General features: G+C 48.0%; 1 protein-coding gene across 1 annotated transcript; it reads left to right on the top strand.

The window, feature by feature from the left end:
• The first annotated feature begins 9080 nt into the window (after nucleotides 1-9080).
• On the top strand, nucleotides 9081-21322 carry LOC147107468 (uncharacterized). The gene is made up of 2 exons (XM_086006523.1): nucleotides 9081-13375; nucleotides 17176-21322. The coding sequence occupies exon 2, from the start codon at nucleotides 17187-17189 to the stop codon at nucleotides 19542-19544; it is 2358 nt and encodes a 785-aa protein (XP_085862649.1). The 5' UTR covers nucleotides 9081-13375; nucleotides 17176-17186; the 3' UTR covers nucleotides 19545-21322.
• Nucleotides 21323-22598: the final 1276 nt, after the last annotated feature.

The following is a 22598-nucleotide window of genomic DNA, read 5'->3' on the forward strand; positions in this document are numbered from 1 at the left end:
GAACACATGTGCAGGAAGTGTCTCCAGCTGCAGCTACTCAAAATCTGCGTTTCGGAGCTGGAGCTGCGACTGGGGTCACTGTGCAGCATCCGCGAAGCTGAGGTCTTCATGGATAGCACGTTTAATAAGGTGGTCGTACCGCAGGTAAAGAGTGCACAGGCAGACAGGGAATGTGTGACCACCAGACAGAGTAAAAGAACTAGGAAGGTAGTGCAGGAGTCCCCTGGGTCCATTTTGGATACTGATGGGGGAGATGGTTTCTCAGGGGAATGCAGCAAGAGCCAAGTCCGTGGCAGTACGAGTGGCTCAGCTGCACAGGAGGGGAGGAAAAAGAGTGGGAGAGCAATAGTGATAGGGGATTCTATCGTAAGGGGAACAGATAGACGTTTCTGTGGCCACAGACGTGACTCCAGGATGGTATGTTGCCTCCCTGGTGCCAGGGTCAAGGATGTCACTGAACGGCTGCAGGGCATTCTGAAGGGGGAGAGCGAACAGTCAGAGGTTGTGGTTCACATTGGTACCAACGACATGGGTAGAAAGAGGGATGAGGTCCTGCAACAAGAATTTAGGGAGCTAGGTAGCAGATTAAAAAGCAGGACCTCAAAGGTTGTAATCTCTGGATTACTCCCAGTGCCACGAGCTAGTGAGTATAGGATTAGGAGGATAGAGCAGATGAATGCGTGGATAAAGAGTTGGTGCAGGAGGGAGGGCTTTAGTTTCCTGGATCACTGGGTCTGCTTCTGGGGCAGGTGGGTCCTGTACAAGTCGGGCAGGTTGCACCTGAACCGGAACGGGACCAACATCCTTGCGGGGAGGTTTGCTTATACTGTTTGGGGGGGGGGGTTAAACTAACTTGGCAGGGGGATGGGATACAGAGTGGAGCTATAGTAGGGGGTGATGCACAGCCAAATATTGAGGATAAAACAAGTCAGCCTGGAAGGCAGAGCAAATATGTAACAGCACAAGGGAGTATGGCAAGGCTGGATGGCATTTATTTTAATGCAAGGAGTCTTGTGAGTAAGGCAGATGAATTGAAGGTGTTGATGAACACATGGGAGCATGATATTGTTGCTGTCACAGAGACATGGTTGAGGGAGGGGCAGGACTGGCAGCTCAATATTCCAGGGTATAGAATCTTCAGGTGAAACAGAGGGGGCTGTAAAAGAGGAGGGGGTGTCGCAAATTAATCAAGGAGTCAATTACTGCTGTAAGGAGGGATGATATCTTAGCAGGTTCCTCTAATGAGGCCATATGGGTAGAACTTAAAAACAAGAAGGGGGCAAGCACTTTGCTGGGAGTGTACTATCGGCCCCCAAATAGTCAGGGGAAGATAGAGGAACAGATATGTAGGCAAATCTCAGAGAAGTGTAGAAATAATAGGGGAGTTCACCTTCCCCAATATTAACTGGGATAGTCAGAGTGTGAAAGGCTTAGAGGGTGCGGAATTCTTAAAGTGCATCCAGGAGAGCTTTTTGAGCCAGCTTATAGAAAGTCCTACAAGAGAGGGGGCGGTACTGGACCTAATTCTAGGGAATGTGGCCGGGCAAGTGGTAGAAGTGTTAGTAGGAGAGCATTTTGGTGACAGTGACCATAATTCAGTGAGATTTAAGGTAGTCATGGAATAGGACAAGGATGGACCGGAAATAAAGGTTCTAAATTGTGGGAAGGCCGACTTTAATATGATAAGGCAGGATCTGGCCAAAGTGGACTGGGATCAGCTACTTGCAGGAAAATCCACATCAGAGCAGTGGGAGTCTTTCAGAAAGGAAATAGAGAGAGTACAACGGCAACATGTTCCCGTAAAGGTCAAGGGTGGGACCAACAAGCCCAGGGAACCCTGGATGCCAAGGGATATACGAGAATGGATTAGGAAAAAAATGGAGGCTTTTGGCAGATACAAAGGACTAAAAACAGTGGAAGCCCTAGAGGAGTATAGAAAGCGCAGGGGGGTATTAAACAGAAATTAGGAGAGCGAAGAGGGGGCATGAAAAAACACTGGCGGGCAAAATAAAGGAAAATCCCAAGGTGTTTTATAAGTATATTAAGGGAAAGAGTAGGGTCCATTAGGGACCAAAGTGTGTAGAGCTGGAAGATGTAGGTGAGGTTTTAAGTGAATATTTTGCATTTGTGTTCACTATGGAGAAGGACGATATAGTCATAGAAATCAGGCAGGGGGGGGGATTGTGATCTACTTGAACAAATTAGTATTGAGAGGGAGGAGGTAATAGCGGTTTTAGCAGGCTTAGAAGTGGATAAATCCCCAGGCCCAGACAAGATGTATCCCAGGCTGCTGTGTGAGGCAAGGGAGGAGATTGCAGGGGCTCTGACACAAATTTTCAGAACCTCTCTGGCCACAGAGGAGGTGCCAGAGGACTGGAGAACAGCTAACATAGTACCATTATTCAGAAGGGTAGTAGGGATAAACCAGGGAATTACAGGCCAGTGAGCCTAACATTAGTGGTAGGGAAATTATTGGAAAAAATTCTGAGGGACAGAATTAGTCTCCACTTGGAGAGGCAAGGATTAATGAAGGATAGTCAGCATGGCTGTCGTCAGGGGGAGATCATGTCTGACCAATTTGATTGAATTTTGAGAGGGGGTGACTAGGTGTCTGGATGAGGGTAGTGCAGTTGATCTGGTCTACATGGACTTCAATAAGGCTTTTGACAAAGTCCCGCATGGGAGAGTGGTCAAGAAGGTAGAAGCCCATGGGATCCAGGGCTCATTGGATCCAAAATTGGCTTCGTGGCAGGAGGCAAAGGGTGATGGTTGAAGGTTGTTTTTGTGACTGGAAGCCTGTGTCCAGTGGTGTACCACAGGGATCGGTGCTGGGTCCTTTGCTGTTTGTAGTGTATATTAATGATTTAGATATGAATGTAGGAGGTATGATCAGTGAGTTCGCAGATGTCACGAAAGTTGGTGGGGTGGTAAATTGCTAGGAGGGAAGCCTCAGGCTACAGGACAATATAGACAGATGGGCAGAACAGTGGCAAATGGAATTTAACCCTGAAAAGTGTGAGGTGATGCATTTTGGGAGGACTAACAAGGCAAGGGAATACACAATGAATGGTAGGACCCTAGGAAGGACAGAGGACCAGAGGGACCTTGGTGTGCATGTACATAGATCCCTGAAGGCAGCAGGACAGGTAGATAAGGTGGTTAAAAAGGCATATGGGATACTTGCCTTCATTAGCCGAGGCATAGAATATAAGAGCAGGAAGTTTATGATGGAGCTGTACAAAACGCTAGTTAGGCCACAGCTGGAATACTGTGTGCAGTTCTGGTCGCCACACTATAGGAAGGATGTGATTGCATTGGAGAGGGTGTAGAGGAGATTCACCAGGATGTTACCTGGGCTGGAGCGCTTCAGCTATGAAGGGAGACTAGACAGGCTGGGGTTGTTTTCCTTAGAGCAGAGAAGGCTGAGGGGGGACCTGATTGAGGTGTACAAAATTATGAGGGGCATAGATAGGGTAGATAGAAAGGAATTTTTCCCCTTAGTAGAGGGGTCAATTACCAGGAGGCATGGTTTCAAGGTAAGGGGCAGGAGGTTTAGAGGGGATTTGAGGAAAAACTTTTTCACCCAGAGGGTGGTTGGAATCTGGAACTCACTGCCTGAAAGGGTGGTAGAGGCAGGAACCCTCACAACACTCAAGAAGCATTTAGATGAGCACTTGAAACGCCATAGCATACAAGGCTATGGACCAAGTGCTGGAAAATGGGATTAGAATAGACAGGGTTTGATGGCCGGCGCGGACACGATGGGCTGAAGGGCCTCTTTCTGTGCTGTATATGACTTACTTTAAGCTTCATTGGAAAAGTGTAGGAGGCCAAGGACAGAGAGATTAGAGTGGGAGTGGAGTGGGGAATTAAAGTGACAGGCGACCGGAAGCTCAGGGTCACCCTTACAGACTGAACGGAGGTGTTCCGCAAAGTGTTCAGCCAATCTGCGTTTGGTCTCCCCAATAGAACATAAGTGATGCGCCTCAATAACTTCAAGACTCGAAGTTAGCAGAATAAAACAAGGCTTTTACTAGCAAAGAAAAGATGCCGGTGTCTGCACCTAGCTTCACCTAGCGTGCTGCTGTTCTACTGCCAGACAAGCCTGGACTTGTCTTAAGTAGGGCCAGGTATGGGTGGAGCCGACACACAAAGGGGGCGGTGCCCTATACACAATACAAGGTACAAACACCGGAGCAGGCAATACAATATATACAGTTAACTACAGAGTCTGATGAATGGCATATTTCATCACAATAAGAACATAAGATGTAGAAGCAGGAGTAGGTCATTTGGCCCCTCGAGCCAATAAGATCATGGCTGATCTGATCTTGGCCGCAACTCCATTTCCCTGCCTGCACCCTATAACCCTTGACTCCCTTATCGTTCACATGTAGAGGAGACTGCATCGTGAGCCGTGAATACAGTATACTAAATTGCAAGAAGTACAAATAAATCGCTGTTTCACCTGGAAGGAGTGTTTGGGGCCCTGGACAGTGGGAAGGGAGGAGGTAAAAGGGCAGCTGTTGCATCTCCTGCGCTTGCACGGGGAGGTGCTGTGGGAAGGGGAGGGGTTGTTGGGGGTGATTGAGGAGTGGACCAGAGTGTCGCGGAGGGAGCGATCCCTTCGGAATGCTGAAAGGGGAGGGGAGGGGAAGATGTGTTTGGTGGTGGGGTCACGCTGGAGAGGATGGAAATGGCAGGGGATGATCCGTTGAATGTGGAGACTGATGGGTGAAAGGTGGGGACAAGGGGAACCCTATCGTGGTTCTGGGAGGAGGGGAAGGTGAGAGCAGAAGTGCAGGAAATGGAACGGACACAGTCAAGGGCCATGTCAACCACAGTAGAGGGGAGTCCTCGGTTGAGGAAAAAGGAAGACATATCAGAAGCACTGGTATGGAAGGTGGCATCATCAGCACAGATACGACGGAGAAACTGGGAGAATGGAATAGAGTCCTTACAGGAAGTGGGGTGAGAGGAAGCATAGTCCAGGTAGCTGTGGGAGTCAGTGGGCTTACAGTAAATCTTTGTCAATAGCCTATCCCCAGAAATGAAGAGAGAAGTCGAGGAAAAGAAGGGAAGATTCGGAGATGGACCATGTGCAGATGAGGGAAAGGTGGAAATTGGAAGCAAAGTGAATGTAATTTTCTAGTTCAGAGCGAGAGGAGGAAACAGCACCAATACAGTCATCAATGTACCAGAAAAAGAAGTGAGGGAGGGGACCTGAGTCAGACTGGAACAAAGAATGTTCCACATGGATTCCAAATGTCCTGGTTTAATAAATCGCTTGATGTACTTGTGGGAGCTGTGAGGAGATAATCTTCCTCAGCAATGGGAGGAAGAAACCTGCTGCTGACACAAAGAAGGCATGGTTGGAGATAGCAGAGGTCAGCAGTAGGAGCCTGGTGCCACGCTCCTAGATATACTGGCGGAACCGGTTTAATGACTTAAGCAGCTCAGGAAAGATGAGTACAGTTGCACATTTACCTACATCCTGCTGTGTGCATAACCCCAACCCCTCACTCTGCCTTGTCAAGCTACTCCAGTCTATCAGTCCTCACACCCACTTACCTTGCAGGTGCACATATCCTTCTCTATCTATCGATCCACCATTCCCACTCACCCTCATAAAATCATAGGGTCATAACAGCACAGAAGGTGGCCATTCGGCCCATTGAGTCCGTGCCAGCTCTCTGTAGAGCAATCCAGTCAGTCTCATTCCCCCGCTCGATCCCCGTAGCCCTGCAAGTTTACTTCCCTCAAGTGCCTATCAAGTCTCCCCTTGAAAACATTGAGTCACTCTGCTTCCACCACTTCCATCGGCAGCGAATTCCAGGTCATACTCGCTGCGTAAAAAAGTTTTTCCTCTTGCCCAAAACCTTAAATCTGTATCCCCTAGTCCTTGTACCAAAAACTAGTGGGAACAGCCTTCCTTGTCTAGCCTATCCAAACCCGTCATAATCTTGTACACCTCTATCAATCACCCCTCAACTTCCTTTGTGCTAATGAAAACAAATCCAGCTTCTCCAACCTGTCCCTGTAGCTAAGAGCTCCCATCCCCGGAACCATTCTGGTAAATCTCCTCTGCACCCTCTCAAGGGCCTTCACATCCTTCCTAAAGTGCAGTGACTAGAACTGGACACAATACTCCAGCTGTGGCCTAACCAATGCTTTATAAAGGTTCAACATAACTTCTCTACTTTTGTACTCAATCCTCTATTTATGAAGCCCAAGACCCCATATGCTTTGCTAACCACTCTCTCAATATGTCCTGCCACCTTCAGGGACCTATGCACATTAACTCCCAGGTCCCTCTGTCCCTGCACGCCCTTTAAAACTGTGCCATTAAGTGTAAATTGCCTCTCCCTGTTCCCTCTGCCAAAATGCATCACCTCACACTTCTCTGTATTAAATTCCATCTGTCACTTGTCTACCCATTCTGCTAGCCTTTCTATGTCCTGTTGATATCATCATCACTGTTTGCCACACCCCCAAGTTTGGTGTCATTGGCAACTTTAGAAATTCTACTCTGTATTCCAATATCCAGGTCATTTATATATACCCTTATGCAATGTCATGCCTCTCTCTCATAGTCACCCTGAACAAATGAATTCCATCTATCGGATGAACACATGCCATTACACTCACTTGTAGGTTTCTTTTTTCCCTCCTTGCAGAAGAGAGCACAGAACACCAGGGAGAGTGAGAGAACCAGAGGGGGCCCCCCGCAGATCATGCAGCTCACAACTGCAGTGGACAATGCGCTGAATTAAGTGGAATTATGGCGCCCCTAGCTTTTCTTAAATGTATTCATTCATGGGATATGGGCGTCACTGGCAAAGCCAGCATTTATTGGCCATCCCTAATTGCCCTTGAGAAGGTGGTGATGAGCCGCCTTCCTGAACCGCTGCAGTCCGTGTGGTGAAGGTACTTCCACAGTGCTGTTAGGGAGGGCGTTCCAGGATTTTGACCCATCGACGATGAAGGATCGGTGATATACATCTAAGTCAGGATGGTGTGTGACTTGGAGGGCAACTTGAGGGTGGTGGTGCTCCCATGCACCTCCTAGGTGGAAGAGGTTGTGGCTTTGGGAGACGCTGTCGAAGAAGCCTTGGCAAGTTGCTGCAGTGCATCTTGTAGATGGTACACACTGCAGCCACGATACGCCGGTGGTGGAGGGAGTGGATGTTTAAGGTGGTGGATGGGATGCCAATCAAGCGGGCTGCTTTTTTCTGGATGGTGTCGAGCTTCTTCAGTGCTGTTGGAGCTGCACTCATCCAGACGGCAATGGAACTGAATATCAGGCGCTGCGTAAAACGGGCGTCACATCCGATACCATCCGCTTTACACCACCACCACCGGAGACGAATTTCTCAGTCACAGTCTATTTGGTTAGAATAGGGAACAATAGAGAAGCTATTAAACTACTGGGTGTATACTGTAGGTCAACAAATAGCAAATAGTGGGAAGGCGAGAGAGCTGCAAATTTGCAAATAAATGACAGAAAGATGTAATAACAGAGTAGTGATAATGGGGAACTTCAATTATCCTAATACAGTCTGGGATAGTAACAGTGCAAAGAACATAAGAATTATGAGCAGGAGTAGGCCATATGGCCCGTCGAGCCTGCTCTGCCATCCAATAAGACCATGGCTGATCATCGACCTCAACTCCACTTTCCTGCCCGATCTCCATATCGCTAGAGTTCAGAAGAATGAGCGGGGATCTCATTGAAACTTATAAAATTCTAACAGGACTAGGCAGACTAGATGCAGGATGTTCCCAATGGCGGGGAAGTCCAGAACCAGAGGTCACAGTCTAAGTATAAGGGGCAAGCCATTTAGGACTGAGATGAGGAGGAATTTCTTCACCCAGAGAGTGGTGAACCTGTGGAATTCTCTACCACAGAAGGCAGTTGAGGCCAATTCATTCTTAAATATATTCAAGAAGGAGTTAGATATATTTCTTAAGGCTAAAGGGATCAAGGGATATGGGGAGAAAGCAGGGACATGGTACTTAATTTTGACGTTCAGCCATGATCTCATTAAATGACGGAACAGGCTCGAGGGGCCGAATGGCCTACTCCTGCTCCTATCTTCTATGTTTCTATCCCTTGATTCCCCTAGAGTCCAAAAATCTATCTATCTCAGCTTTGAATATACTCAAAGACTCAGCATTCACAGCCCTCTGGGGCAGAGAATTCCAAAGATTCACAGCCCTCTGAGTGATGAAATTCCTCCTCATCTCAGTCTTAATGGCCGACCCCTTATCCGGAGACTGTGACCCCTAGTTCTAGACCCTCCAGCCAGGGGAAACATCTTCCCAGCATCTACCCTGTCAATCCCCCTCAGAATCTTATATGATTCAATGAGATCACCTCCCATTCCTCTAAACTCCAGAGAGTATAGGCCCAATCTACTAAATCTCTCCTCATAGGACAATCCTCTCGTCCCAGGGATCAATCTGGTGAACCTTACTTACACCACCTCTAAGGCAAGTATGTCGTTCTGCAGATAAGGAGACCAAAACTGTGCACAGTGCTCCAGGTGTGGTTTCACCAAAGCCTTGTACAATTGCAGCAAGACTTCCTTACCCTTGTACTCCAACCCACTTGCAATCACTGCCAACATGCCATTTGCCTTCCTAATTGCTTGCTGTACCTGCATGCTAACTTTCTGTGTTTCCTGTATGAGAACATCTACAGGTAAATCTCTCTGAACACCAACATTTTATAGTTTCTCCCCATTTAAAAAATATTCTGTTTTTCTATTCTCCCACCAAAGTGAATAACCACACATTTCCCCACATTATATTCCATCTGCCACCTTATTGCCCACTCACTTAAATTATCTATATCCCTTTGCAGGCTCTTTGTGTTCTCCTCACAGCTTACGTTCCCACCTAGCTTTGTATCATCAGCAATTGGATACATTACACTCGGTCCCTTCATCTAAGTCATTAATATAAATTTTAAATAACTGAGGCCCAAGCACTGATCCTTACAGCACCCCACTAGTTACAGGCTGTCTGGTCCACTCCTCTCTGTTTACTGTCCATTAACCAGTAATGGTGTAAAGGGCAGAGCAAGGGGATGGGCACCAGGATGTAGCATTAGAAAGGAGAAACAAAGTGCACAAAGGATGGGGAGAGACAGATAGCACTAGAGTAAGAAATAGTATGGTATTAGGTGGGGTCAGACTAAAAGAGAATACAAGGAGGTCAAAGATAGGTTTACAGTGCATGTGTGTAAACGCACAAAGTGTGGTAAATAAGGTTGGCGAGCTGCAGGTGCAAATTGCCACATGGGAATAATGATGTCATGGTGATAACTGAGACCTGGCTCAAAGGGCAGGATTGGGTTTTAAATATTCCTGGATATACAGTGTTCAGGAAAGATAGGGAAGGAAAGAAAGGAGGTGGTGTGGCAGTATTGGTTAAGGAGACTATTACAGTGCTGGAGAGAGAGGATGTCCTGGAGGGGTCAAGGACAGAATCTATTTGGTTAGAGTTGAGAAATAATAGAGGTGCCATTACACTACTAGGTCTGTTCTACAGGCCACCAACTAGTGGGAAGGATGTAGCAGAGCAAATTTGCAAGCAAATTACAGAGAGATGCAAGAACTAGAGTAGTGATAATGGGGGACTTCAATTATCCTAATACAGACTGGGGTAGTAATAGTGTAAAGGGCAGAGAGGGGGAAGAATTTCTGAACTGTGTTCAGGAGAACTTTCATGATCAGTATGTTTCTGGCTCATTGAGGAAGGAGGCATTGCTGGATCTGGTTCTGGGGAATGAGGTGGGTCAAGTAGAGCAAGTGTCAGTAGAGGAACATTTAGGGAACAGTGGACATAGTATTATAAGATTTAGATTAGCTATGGAAAAGGACAAGGAGCAATCTAGAGTAAAAATATTTAATTGGAGGAAGGCAAATTTCAGTGGGTTGAGAACGGATCTGGCCCGGGTAAATTGGAATCAAAGATTGGCAGGCAAAACTGTAATCGAACAATGGGCTGCCTTTAAAGAGGAGATGGTTTGGGTACAGTCAAGGTACATTCCTACGAGGGGGAAAGGTAGGGCAACTAAAGCCAGAGCTCCCTGGATGACGAAAGAGATAGAGAGTAAGATGAAGCAGAAAAAGAGCGCGTATGACAGATGTCTGGTTGAGAATACAAGTGAGAATCAGGCTGAATATAGAAAGTTCAGAAGGAAAGTGAAAAAGGAAATAAGAGGGGCAAAGAGAGGGTATGAGAATAGAATGGCAGCTAACATAAAAGGGAATTCAAAAGTCTTCTATAGACATATAAATAATAAACGGGTAGTAAGAGGAGGGGTGGGGGCAATTAGGGACCAAAAAGGAGACCTACACATGGAGGCAGAAGGCATGGCTGAGGTACTAAATAAGTACTTTCAATCTGTCTTCACCAAGGAAGAAGATGCTGCCAAAGTCATAGTGAAAGAGGAGGTACTGGAGATACTGGATGAGATAAAATTGATAAAGAGGAGGTACTAGAAAGGCTGTCTGTACTTAAAGTTGGTAAGTCACCAGGACCGGATAGGATGCATCCTAGGATGCTGAAGGAGGAAAACGCAGAGGTACTGGCCATAATCTTCCAATCCTCCTTAGAAACGGGGATGGTGCCAGAGGACTGGAGAATTGCAAATATTACACCCTTGTTCAAAAAAGGGTGTAAGGATAAGCTTAGCAACTGCAGGCCAGTCAGTTTAATCTTGGTAGTGGGGAAGCTTTTAGAAACGATAATCGGGGACAAAGTTAACAGTCACTTAGACAAGTGTGGATTAATTAAGGAAAGCCTGCATGGATTTGTTAAAGGCAAATCGTGTTTAACTAACTTGATCGAGTTTTTTGATGAGGTAACAGAGAGGGTTGATGAGGGCAATGCGGTTGACATGGATTTCCAAAAGGCGTTCGACAAAGTGCCACATAATAGGCTTGCCAACAAAGTTGAAGCCCATGGAATAAAAGGAACAGTTGCCGCATGGATACAGAATTGGCCAAGTGACAGGAAACAGAGAGTAGTGGTGAACGGTTGTTTTTTGGACTGGATGAAGGTATACAGTGGTGTTCCCCAGGGGTCGGTTCTAGGACCACTACTTTTCTTGATATATATTAATGACTTGGACGTGGGAGTACAGGGCACATTTTCTAAATTTGCAGATGACACAGGCTGGTGAAATGGGCGGACACGTGGCAGATGAAATTTAATGGAGAAAAGTGCGAAGTGATACATTCTGGCAGGAAGAAGGAGGAGAGGCAATATAAAATAAAGGGTACAATTCTAAAGGGTGTGCATGAACAGAGAGACCTGGGGGTATGTGTGCACAAATCATTGAAGGTGGTAGGGCAGGTTGAGAAAGCGGTTAAAAAAGCTTACAGGATCCTGGGCTTTATAAATAGAGGCATAGAGTCCAAAAGCAAGGAAGCTATGATGAACCTTTATACAACACTGGTTATTGTATAAAACAACTGGAGTACTGTGTCTAATTCTGGGCACCACAATTTAGGAAGGCCTTAGAAAGGGTGCAGAAAAAATTTCCGAGAATGATTCCAGGGACGAGGGACTTCAGTTATGTAGATAGACTGGAGAAGCTGGGGTTGTTCTCCTTAGAGCAGAGAAGATTGAAAGGAGATTTGACAGAGGTATTCAAAATCATGAGGGGTCTGGACAGAGTAGATAGAGAGAAACTGTTCCCATTGGCAGAAGGGTCGAGAACCAGAGGACACAGATTTAAGGTGATTGGCAAAAGAACCAGAGGCGACATGATGAAACATTTTTTTATGCAGCAAGTTGTTATGATATGGAATGCACTGCCTGAAAGGGTGGTGGAGGCAGATTCAACAGTAACATTCAAAAGGGAATTGGATAAATACTTGAAGGGGAAAAAAAATACAGGGCTATGGGAAAAGAGCAGGGGAGTGGGATTAATTGTATTGCTCCAACAAAAAAAGGGCACAGGCACGATGGGCCAAATGGCCTCCTTCTGTACTGTAGCATTCTATGATTCTAAGTGGAAGAAGGCAGTCTTGGTGATGGAGAGGATATGGGGTTGAAAGTTCAGCTCAGGGTCAAATAGGACATCAAGGTTGCAAACTGTCTGGTTCAGTCTCAGACAGTGGTCAGGGAGAGGGATGGAGTTGGTGGCTAGGGAATGGAGTCTGTGGTGGGCACTTTAAGACAATATCTTTGGCCTTCTGTAAGATTCAAAATTTTCAGCAAAAATCACGCAAGAAAACCGGATAAAATAAGACTGTTTATTGACCAAAGTAAGCTTGCACAGAAAAACCTTTGATAAAAGGGCATACAAAATGGCCGCCGGGCCCCGTGATCAGTTTCTGAACCATTTTATTTCTGTTACTGCAAGCCAGACAGGCTTGTGGATTGAAGACAGTAAGCCCGCGAAAGCCAGTATCTGGGAACCGAAACTCAGGAAAACAGCATAAATATTCAATGGATTCTAAGTACAGGATGGGGCCCATCAAGATATGGGCGGACAATGCAAAAACACTTATACCCATTTATTGTACAAAGGAGAAACCGTTTAACAGCCATCAAGGAAAATCTCCGGACCGATCAATATGCGAACCAAGTCGCGATGACAATGTAAAAGACATTAAAAGACATTATCGGCCAGGAAGGCCAGTTAAGTTATCACCGGCTCCCGTTACAAGACAAAGCGCCCCTGCAGAGATTTCTGCCCGCCAAAATTAATACAAAGACAGGACTATGATTTGGCGGGAGATAAGACTGTCCCAAAAGAGTATAACTATGGATTGTAAGTCCATCTAAGTTACTTCGAACTTCACTTCACTGCTGCTTCTTGCTGGGCGACTTCAGACTTCTACTTCTTCAAGAACTTCTTCTACAAGGAACGAACGAAGGACGGACGGTGCCAGGATCGGCGCCTCTTCCACTTCGGTAGATGCGGAATCGATGAAGACGTTTCGTCTTTTTAAAGACGGACGATTTCGGTGAAAAGACAACGTGGTCGGTGTTCAGCCAAACAAGGCTCGGCCACAACGAGAAGACGACGAGGGTGGCCCGGGTACTGGGGTCGGGAGATCATCGACGACCCAGGCCGACGGAGAAGAAACCCTCTGGAGAACCGACGATCCAGGCCGGAAAGATTCTCCCATGTGCAGGCACTTCTTCAACAGCCTGCAGCTGAAGGTCTGCTCCATGAACCCAAATCCACAATAATGGTTCTCAACCTTGACGAGCGCTCATCGAGGCTGTGTCTACCCCACCGCCTCGAGGGAGAGAGAATATCGACTGCGCCAGAAGTTTCCAAATCCACGTGACGACGGAAAGCGGTGCCAAAAGACTGCGAAGCCCCTTTTTCGCAATTTCAAGAGTGGTGAGCATGATCCCAAGTTCCCCAGGTCGAAAGTTAGTTTAGGTATAGGGGAGGGAGTTAAGGGTAATCGTAATGTGTTTCCCCTTTTACGATGTGCCGTGTGTTCCCCATTTCCATAGAGTCAAGTTCATAAATTTGTGCATGATTGTAGTAACTTTAATCTGTGCCGATGACATGTATTTTGTAATGCTTCAAACTGTTTAAAAATAAAAGCATCCATTTCGTGCTATTCAACCGGGTCTATTGAGTTCTTTCTCTGCACTACTGCTCTCTGCACCTAAGTCCAAGGTCTAGAACCATAGGGGGAGTGGGTCGAACCACTCAAGGGTAATTATTGCACGAAGCCTGGCAGGAGACCAGAACGAGCAAGAGAAACCCCCTACAGAAATGGCGACCACAGCAGGGCCTTGGCAGCAGGAAAGTAGTGTGTTAGATCAAGGTCTGAATAAACGAGATGTGATGGATGAAAGAATAGCAGATTATGTTTTTGGAAAAGTCAACCTCACAAAGCAATGGATATCTGACCTGTTGAGAGATAGGCGCCCGCTAGACGCAGCCATCAAGTGGACAGCGGGTAAAGAGCATAAGAAATCTGTAGAGAAGGCGGCCTGGCTGATGTGCTACAAAAAGCAAGTCCAGCTTTTGGACCAGGTCGTTGCAGCACAGACAGCCCAGATCAACGGTTTGCTTAAAGACGTAGAGGAGAAGGTTGCGGGAGGTCAGCAACTGATTGAAGCGCTTAACGCGCTGAATCAGGAACGCCACTCCATAATTCGCTGCCACGAAACCCGGGTAGAATATATAAAATGTCAGGTCATTGAAGCCAAGGCCAGTGAAGGTAGAATGAGAGACAGGTGTTTCCGTCTAGCCAAACAGATAGAGGCCCAAGAGGAAAAACTTCTGGGAGCCAGGGCAGCATATAAGATGGCCATGGAGGATAGATCTGAGAGCACCGACCACAGCGCTTGCCGAAGGGAGCACGAGGACCTGAGAACGGCCCTAGCCAAGGCAAACGGGTTGGTGTGTCTCATAAATCCACCAGCGAGTCAGCTATTGCTAGCCAAGGAATCCAAAAGACCGATTCCACAAGAGGCAGTTGGGGTACCAACTCCCGAACCCTCTGCGCCTCCTGCTTATGATGAGTCTTGGACTCCGGGGAAGGAGATGGAGACGGTACAGGAAGAGAGTCCTGAGGTAGAGCAACCCCAGATAGTAGAGTCAGGGCCGGCGCCGATGTGTCCAACCAGACACCGGAGGCTCGGTCCGAATGAAGACAATGGTGATGATGGACCCCTTGAGAGTCAGATCATAATGCCCCATAGCGCACGACAGCTAAGGGAAATGATAAGTCACATCCCAAAACTCTCCGAGTCAGGAGATCCCTCCATGCATTTCAGGGACGTGGAGCAGACCGCAGCAGTCAATGACTGCGACGGGGCTGAACAGTCTAAAATGCTGCTGTTCTCCCTGGACAGTTCGCTCCTCCAGTGTCTCCCTGACGAGAGCAAGAGAGGGCACAGGGACTATGAGTTGCTACGGGATGAGATCCTGGAGATTATAGGAGAGGGGGACGGAACTCCGTTCCTCCGTTTAGAAAAGACAGTGCAGCTAGAGGGAGAACCCCCACGGGTTTTCGCCGGAAGGTTGTGGCCCGTGTATCGGTGCAGCTGCCCGGGAGGACCGGAACAGAACGCGCTAAATAATGAACAAAGGGCTCATTGGCTTCGGTGCCTGGTAGCAGGTTGCTTGCCAATAGTGAGGGAGCAGGCCAAAGCATGGTTTGACCCCACTAACGCCCGCTCCACGGAGGATCTAGTACTAGATCAGCTCACGATCAGTTATAGGAACAACAAGGGCAAGAAAACGCCTGTTGTAAAAGGAAAGGTGCATGAGGTGAGGCCCGCAGCCTCTGCTAAAAGGGAATGGCGTCAGGAGGGAAATCGCCCTCCCCAAGCCAACAGCAGTTGTTACAGGTGTGGGAAGGAGGGTCATTGGCGCAAGGACTGTAGGAATCCATGGAAGGATAAGAGAGAGAGAGCGTTCGCCGCAGCCCAAGACCGAGCCCAAGCCCAAGTCCAAGCCCACGGTCAGATCGTTACCCCAGCACCAGCACAAGCACAAGCCCAGACCGCTGCCCCAGCACCAGTCCAGAACCCAACCGTAGCCCCTGCCCCAACCACAGGGGGTGGTGCGGTTGTGGATCCCGCTGCGATTGAGTCAATCATACAGACAATGCGGTCTCTGATGACCTCGCAGGGGAAAATAGCTGTCACCACCGGCCTTGGCGCTCCCGAAGCTCCGATCGCTGTACCCAAATGACTAGAGTCGGCGCAGCCCGTCTACCTGTGTCCGCTCCGCTATGACGCATGGAGACGACCCCTCGTCGAGATGGAGGTAGAGGAGGTGAAGGAAACTTATCTGTTGGACACGGGCGCATCGTGCACCGTAATCCACGCAGATAACCCCACCGCCTCGCCTCTGTCCACCGGGGTCCCATATCGTCTGTTGGGCTTCACGGGTGAAGAACAGGCTGGCGCACATTCCCTTCCCCTCTCCATTCGTTTAGGACCACTCCGCACCACGTGGAAGTGTATCCTGATGAAGTGGGAGGTGGGAGGTGGAACGGGAGTCCTGGGGTCTGATTTCTTGGTAGCCCACGGGATCCACGTGGACCTGAGAAATCATTGTCTCTGGGGAGAGGGTACGAGTGTGAAGGGGATAGAAAGTGTTGAGGAAACCCCTACGAAGGCGCGGGTTGGCCGGCGAGAAGTAAAATTCTTGGGTCTAACCCTATGCGCTGGCGAGAGAACCATAGACCAGGAGGAAGAACCGGAATCGGTGCAAAATCCGCCGGTCTGCACCACTCATGCAGTAGAGGTGTCCCAACGCAAAAGGTGGTTTCACATGAAGCGGTGTAAACTGTTTAAACTGGGTGCACAAGGGCCATCAAAGGGGACAAGGTCTGAGAACAAAGATCCTCAGCCTGCAACAGAGTCACAGATCACACAGGCTGGAACAGTAGCCTGCGTGAAGGGAGAGGCCATCCCATTGGAGTGGGAGGTCTCCCCTTTTGAATGGGATTCAGGCAGAAAAGAGCCCGAACAGCTCGACCTCGCCTTAGACCCAATCACGGAGGAGGAAGAGTCAGAGGACGACGATCCCACCCTCGACTCAAGCATGGGGGAGGTAGGGAATGGGGCGGAGACTCACTACCTGTAGGGACAGGTGAGGTGGAGTCGGAAGCCACAAATCCCGACCCCGGGGGGGCGGAGCCTGAGGGAAGGGAGCTGGAGCCGGCAGCTGTGGAGGAACCACAGGCTGTGACGGTAACAGTCCTAACCCCCGGTCCATCAGCCCCGGGAGCCCAACCCAAAGCAGCCCCTCGTAGGTCGGCTCGAGCACCCCAGCCCAGAAAGTTTTGGCCAGACTCCCCCCATCTTTCCCAACCACGGTTTAGAGCAGCCCCAGGAAGGCATGGTCCCCGTTCAACAGCGACAGGCTGCGGGGGATCAAAGCCGAAGGTCAGTGCAGCCCCACCGCAGGGTGTGGCGTGCGACAGCTCTCACAGGGATTAGGCAAGCCGCCCCGCGAAGGGCAGCGCTGTACTTAAGTTAAGTCAGGCAATTATGGTGATAGTTTAAGGATATATATATATATAACGTTAAGATGTGTTAAGAGTACAATTTTGAAATCTGCCCGGTATGTGTGTTTGTTTGGGGGCGGGGTCCAGGAACCCGCGCGTCCATTTAATTAGGCCAGCACCTATTGGGAGCCCGGCTACATCATTTTATTGGTTACAGAAACCTGGGATATGATGGAAAAGATTCTAATCGTGTTCGTGGCGATCGGGTGCGGGTGGGCCTACCGAGGCCGCACCAAGGACGTCATCATCTTCGGGTGCTCCGGGGACACGGCCCCCATCGCAACGGATGGGACAGGGGAGCGAGAGGTTGAGGAAACTGCCACCTACTTCCACCAAGGGAGATGGCCAGGTTGGCTGGGAACGAATTCCACGGAATACTCCAACAATTTCGGTTTTGCCTACCAAGAGACTTCGTTAACGTGCCCTCGGGTGAGGATCCTTGCACCCAGAGTCAGCGTTACCGTGGGAAAGAGAATTTGCCTGGTGTGCAATGGGAACGTACCACTAAGACGATGGTGGTGGCTACGAAAGCTGGGAAAGGACATGAGAAACTCTACGGTCGAGTGGGAGCGACTGGGTAATAATACCCATCGGACTATTACGGGGACTCACGGACAATTACGTGTGTGTTGGGACAAATGGTGGGAACCAGATGAAGGAATATATGTCTGTATGTGGGGTTCGAGACACGTGTGCCCCAAGGGCGTATCCATCTTCTTCCAGAGGCAGTGGCAGGATGAAGGGAAGGGGATGAGATGGGATGTCAGCACTCGAGCGTGCGGAGCCCCATACTCCCCTATTCCGGTAAACGCCACTGAACTCATCACCCGCCCACGCAAGCCCCTGCCCACGCTTCCGGTAGCACTAGCCCAGAAAGAAGGGTGCCCAACCACCACCAAGGGACCCGGGAACGGTTTAGTATTGGTACCCACCGGTCAGGTGCTGTACCAAGGGGTACACTACGCGGTGGCCTCAGTGATTCTAAATCTCACTGAGGTACGATTGCCGGAGTGGTGTCCCAATGAAACGGAACAATTATACCAGGTCCTGTTAACCCGAATGTTTAGACAATTTTACGAATTTGACTTTGCCGACATCGACAAAGACAAATTATACACCACACCGCAAGAAGTTTTGGATCAAGTCGGGAGGCAAAGAAGGGGTACTGTAAATGACATATTCACTGCTTTTAATACCGGGACATCTGTCGTCAATGCTCTAGATAACGTGGAGCTGCAGACACAGATCAACGGTTTAAAAGCCCAGTTAAGGAACATACTGACAGACGAAAATAAGGTATTGGGTTCTGAGTTACATGAGGACCAGGCCATGACACTACACTTTAAGGATATAATAGCTGAGCTGGAGAAACACACGAGAACGGTAAATGCGCTCATTAAGGAGGATCGGAATGCGTCCGATCAAGCTGCGCAAAACGAGGCCTGTGTGCTATACGGGGCGTGGTTACTGGGCGAGGGCCGCAGTAATCTTGAGGATTTAAAACAGGGTTTGGTCCCGTCCTGGATTAGCAACAAGCACTTGCAAGCGCTCCACCCTTTTGAGAATGCATTAAGCCCGTGCCAGCTCAGACTAGCTGCAGAAGCGTACCCAGTCCCAGTGGACTGCGGACATTTGAATCACACTATCATGGGAATAGTGGTAAGAATGCCGGTGTTGCGTCCCACAGCAAAGCCCGCCCCGGTATACAGGGTAGAGAACATTGGAGTCATTCAGGGGGGCGCACACATTCATTACGCAGTGTTCCCGCCTTACATCATCAGATGGGAGCGTACGATGACAGGCACCGACCTCTCAGGATGTCGGAGCCGGGGAGCACACATCATCCTGTGTCCCCAGCACTTGAATGCCTTTTTGAAACCACAGTGCGGGTTCAGGACCGCTAGCGCGAAGCCGATAAATTGCACCATGGAGGCAATGGCAGAGGACCATGTGCCCCCGCAGGTAGCATATATCGGGGGTGGGACATACTGCGTCACCACTGCAGTGCCTCACTACCGCTATGGACAACACGAGTGGTGTTCGATCGGTGATAGCAGTTTCTGTTTCAAACCCAGGGCCAAGGTTCAAGTGGCACAACAACGAATTGTTCCCATTCCTGCGCCCTCCACAGTTCACATCACTATCAAAGAGAATTTCACAGACTTGCAACGATTTGTCGCGCATTTTGGTTATGTCATTCCCCCTCTTCCCGAACACCTCACAAAGATTTTAAAAGCCGTTATAGTTTCACAGAAACATTTCTACACACTGGAGCAGAAGACTTTAGAGATAGGAAAAGACATATTGGACATAACCATCCCATCATGGTGGGACTTGTTCACTAACATAGAGGTCCCGGCCTGGATTAGAATAGCATCCCACATCCTAGTAGTATGTCAGGTTTTAATTGTGATATTTTTGCTCTTCGTGCATTGCAAAAGAGGCAAACGCCTCCAGAGGCACGAGAAGGCAGGAGAATGGAGAGAACGCTACGTGCGAATGGGGGAAGAAGACACCCCACTTTAAGCTGCTAGTATTGAAGGTTAAGCGTCCCTCCATTTTTAAATTTTGGCTATTTGCGTTTTTTTGTTGTTTTTGGGGTTTAAGGAAATGAGTATTGTTATGTTCTTGGTCGTTCTTAAGTTTTTGAGATTAATAAAAGGTGTATGCAGATGGTGCAAGGGGGTATCAACCCCGGCACATCTGACAGATGAATGTGTTATAGTTTAAGATATGCTGTCTATGATTGTCCAAATGTGAAAAAGGTAATTTTCATTTTCTTCGGAAATGGGAGCTGCATGTGTCGTGAGGGTCATAGATAGTTAAGTGCCAGGAATGTTTGGATGTGGGGAATCAGGGAAAATTTGCTCACCAAGGATTATTGATACTTTAAGCAAGCTATCAGTATCACAGGGGGGCCTGTAAGATTCAAAATTTTCAGCAAAAATCACGTAAGAAAACCGGATAAAATAAGACTGTTTATTGACCAAAGTAAGCTTGCACAGAAAAACCTTTGCTAAAAGGGCATACAAAATGGCCGCCGGGCCCCGTGATCAGTTTCTGAACCATTTTATTTCTGTTACTGCAAGCCAGACAGGCTTGTGGATTGAAGACAGTAAGCCCGCGAAAGCCAGTATCTGGGAACCGAAACTCAGGAAAACAGCATAAATATTCAATGGATTCTAAGTACAGGATGGGGCCCATCAAGATATGGGCGGACAATGCAAAAACACTTATACCCATTTATTGTACAAAGGAGAAACCGTTTAACAGCCATCAAGGAAAATCTCCGGACCGATCAATATGCGAACCAAGTCGCGATGACAATGTAAAAGACATTAAAAGACATTATCGGCCAGGAAGGCCAGTTAAGTTATCACCGGCTCCCGTTACAAGACAAAGCGCCCCTGCAGAGATTTCTGCCCGCCAAAATTAATACAAAGACAGGACTATGATTTGGCGGGAGATAAGACTGTCCCAAAAGAGTATAACTATGGATTGTAAGTCCATCTAAGTTACTTCGAACTTCACTTCACTGCTGCTTCTTGCTGGGCGACTTCAGACTTCTACTTCTTCAAGAACTTCTTCTACAAGGAACGAACGAAGGACGGACGGTGCCAGGATCGGCGCCTCTTCCACTTCGGTAGATGCGGAATCGATGAAGACGTTTCGTCTTTTTAAAGACGGACGATTTCGGTGAAAAGACAACGTGGTCGGTGTTCAGCCAAGCAAGGCTCGGCCACGACGAGAAGACGACGAGGGTGGCCCGGGTACTGGGGTCGGGAGATCATCGACGACCCAGGCCGACGGAGAAGAAACCCTCTGGAGAACCAACGATCCAGGCCGGAAAGATTCTCCCATGTGCAGGCACTTCTTCAACAGCCTGCAGCTGAAGGTCTGCTCCATGAACCCAAATCCACAATAGTGGATCTCAACCTTGACGAGCGCTCATCGAGGCTGTGTCTACTCCACCGCCTCGAGGGAGAGAGAATATCGACTGCGCCAGAAGTTTCCAAATCCACGTGACGACGGAAAGCGGTGCCAAAAGACTGCGAACCCCCTTTTTCGCGATTTCGAGAGTGGTGAGCATGATCCCAAGTTCCCCAGGTCGAAAGTTAGTTTAGGTATAGGGGAGGGAGTTAAGGGTAATCGTAATGTGTTTCCCCTTTTATGATGTGTTCCCCATTTCCATAGAGTCAAGTTCATAAATTTGTGCATGATTGTAGTAACTTTAATCTGTGCCTATGACATGTATTTTGTAATGCTTCAAACTGTTTAAAAATAAAAGCATCCATTTCGTGCTATTCAACCGGGTCTATTGAGTTCTTTCTCTGCACTACTGCTCTCTGCACCTAAGTCCAAGGTCTAGAACCGTAGGGGGAGTGGGTCGAACCACTCAAGGGTAATTATTGCACGAAGCCTGGCAGGAGACCAGAACGAGCAAGAGAAACCCCCTACACTTCCCAATATTTAATTGGAGCAAGTTTCTGTTCGTCGCATACTGGATGTCAGAGAAGCAGTGTGACAATTTAGGATGGCATTAAAAGGGAAATTAAAGAAGCGTGCATTAAGGGCACAGTAGTCATCATGGGTGACTTTAATCTACATATAGATTGGGCTAACCAAATTAGTAACAATACTGTGGAGGAGGAATTCCTGGAGTGTTTAAGGGATGGTTTCCTCGACCAATATGTTGAGGAACCAACCAGAGATCAGGCCATCTTAGACTGGGTATTATGTAACGAGAAAGGATTAATTAGCAATCTTGTTGTACGAGGCCCCTTGGGTCGGAGCGATCATAATATGATCGAATTCTTCATTAAGATGGAGAATGAAGTAGTTGACTCAGAGACTAGGGTCCTAAATTTAAATAAAGGAAACTACGATGGTCTGAGGCGCGAGTTGGGTAGGATTGATTGGGGAATGTCACTCAAAGGGTTGACGGTGGATAGGCAATGGCAAACATTCAAAGACCGCATGGATGAACTACAGAATTTGTTCATCCCAGTTTGGCATAAAAATAAAACAAAAAAGGTGACTCAACCGTGGCTAACAAGGGAAATTAGGGATAGCATAAGATCCAAGGAGAGGACATATAAATTGGCCAGAAAAAGCAATAATCCTGAGGTAACAACAGAAAATGCTGGAAAAACTCAACAGGTCAGGCAACATCCGTGGAGAGAAATTTGAGTTGACGTTTCGGGTCGAACCCTTCTTCAAAACTGGAAAGAAAAGAAAATAGATCGAAGGCAGGGCTGCGATCGGACAAAAGAAGCGAAAGAGACAAAAGCAGTAGAAGAGACAATAAAAGGTATTCGAAGCCAGACGAGATGGTAATAGGCTGAGATTAGGTGTGAAGTGTACTGGCAGGGCAAGAGATAGCTGCCAGGTGGGAGAGCGAAACAAAAGGAAAGGGGGGGGGGGAAAGGAGTGGAAAAATTACAAGTAAAAAAGTAATAGGGACCGAGGTTATGATCTGAAAATGTTGAACTCGATATTGAGTCCGGAAGGCTGCAAAGTGCCTAATCGGAAGATGAGGTGCTGTTCCTCGAGTTTACGTTGAGCTTCCGTGGAACAATA

The sequence above is a fragment of the Somniosus microcephalus genome, chromosome 14, assembly GCF_052327205.1.
Source record: "Somniosus microcephalus isolate GS21.2 chromosome 14, FLI_Smic_1.0, whole genome shotgun sequence".
NCBI lineage: Eukaryota > Metazoa > Chordata > Chondrichthyes > Squaliformes > Somniosidae > Somniosus > Somniosus microcephalus.

Excerpts from the sequence above, each read along its gene's own strand:
- LOC147107468 (XM_086006523.1), top strand. The coding sequence starts at position 17,187 with ATGATGGAAAAGATTCTAATCGTGTTCGTGGCGATCGGGTGCGGGTGG.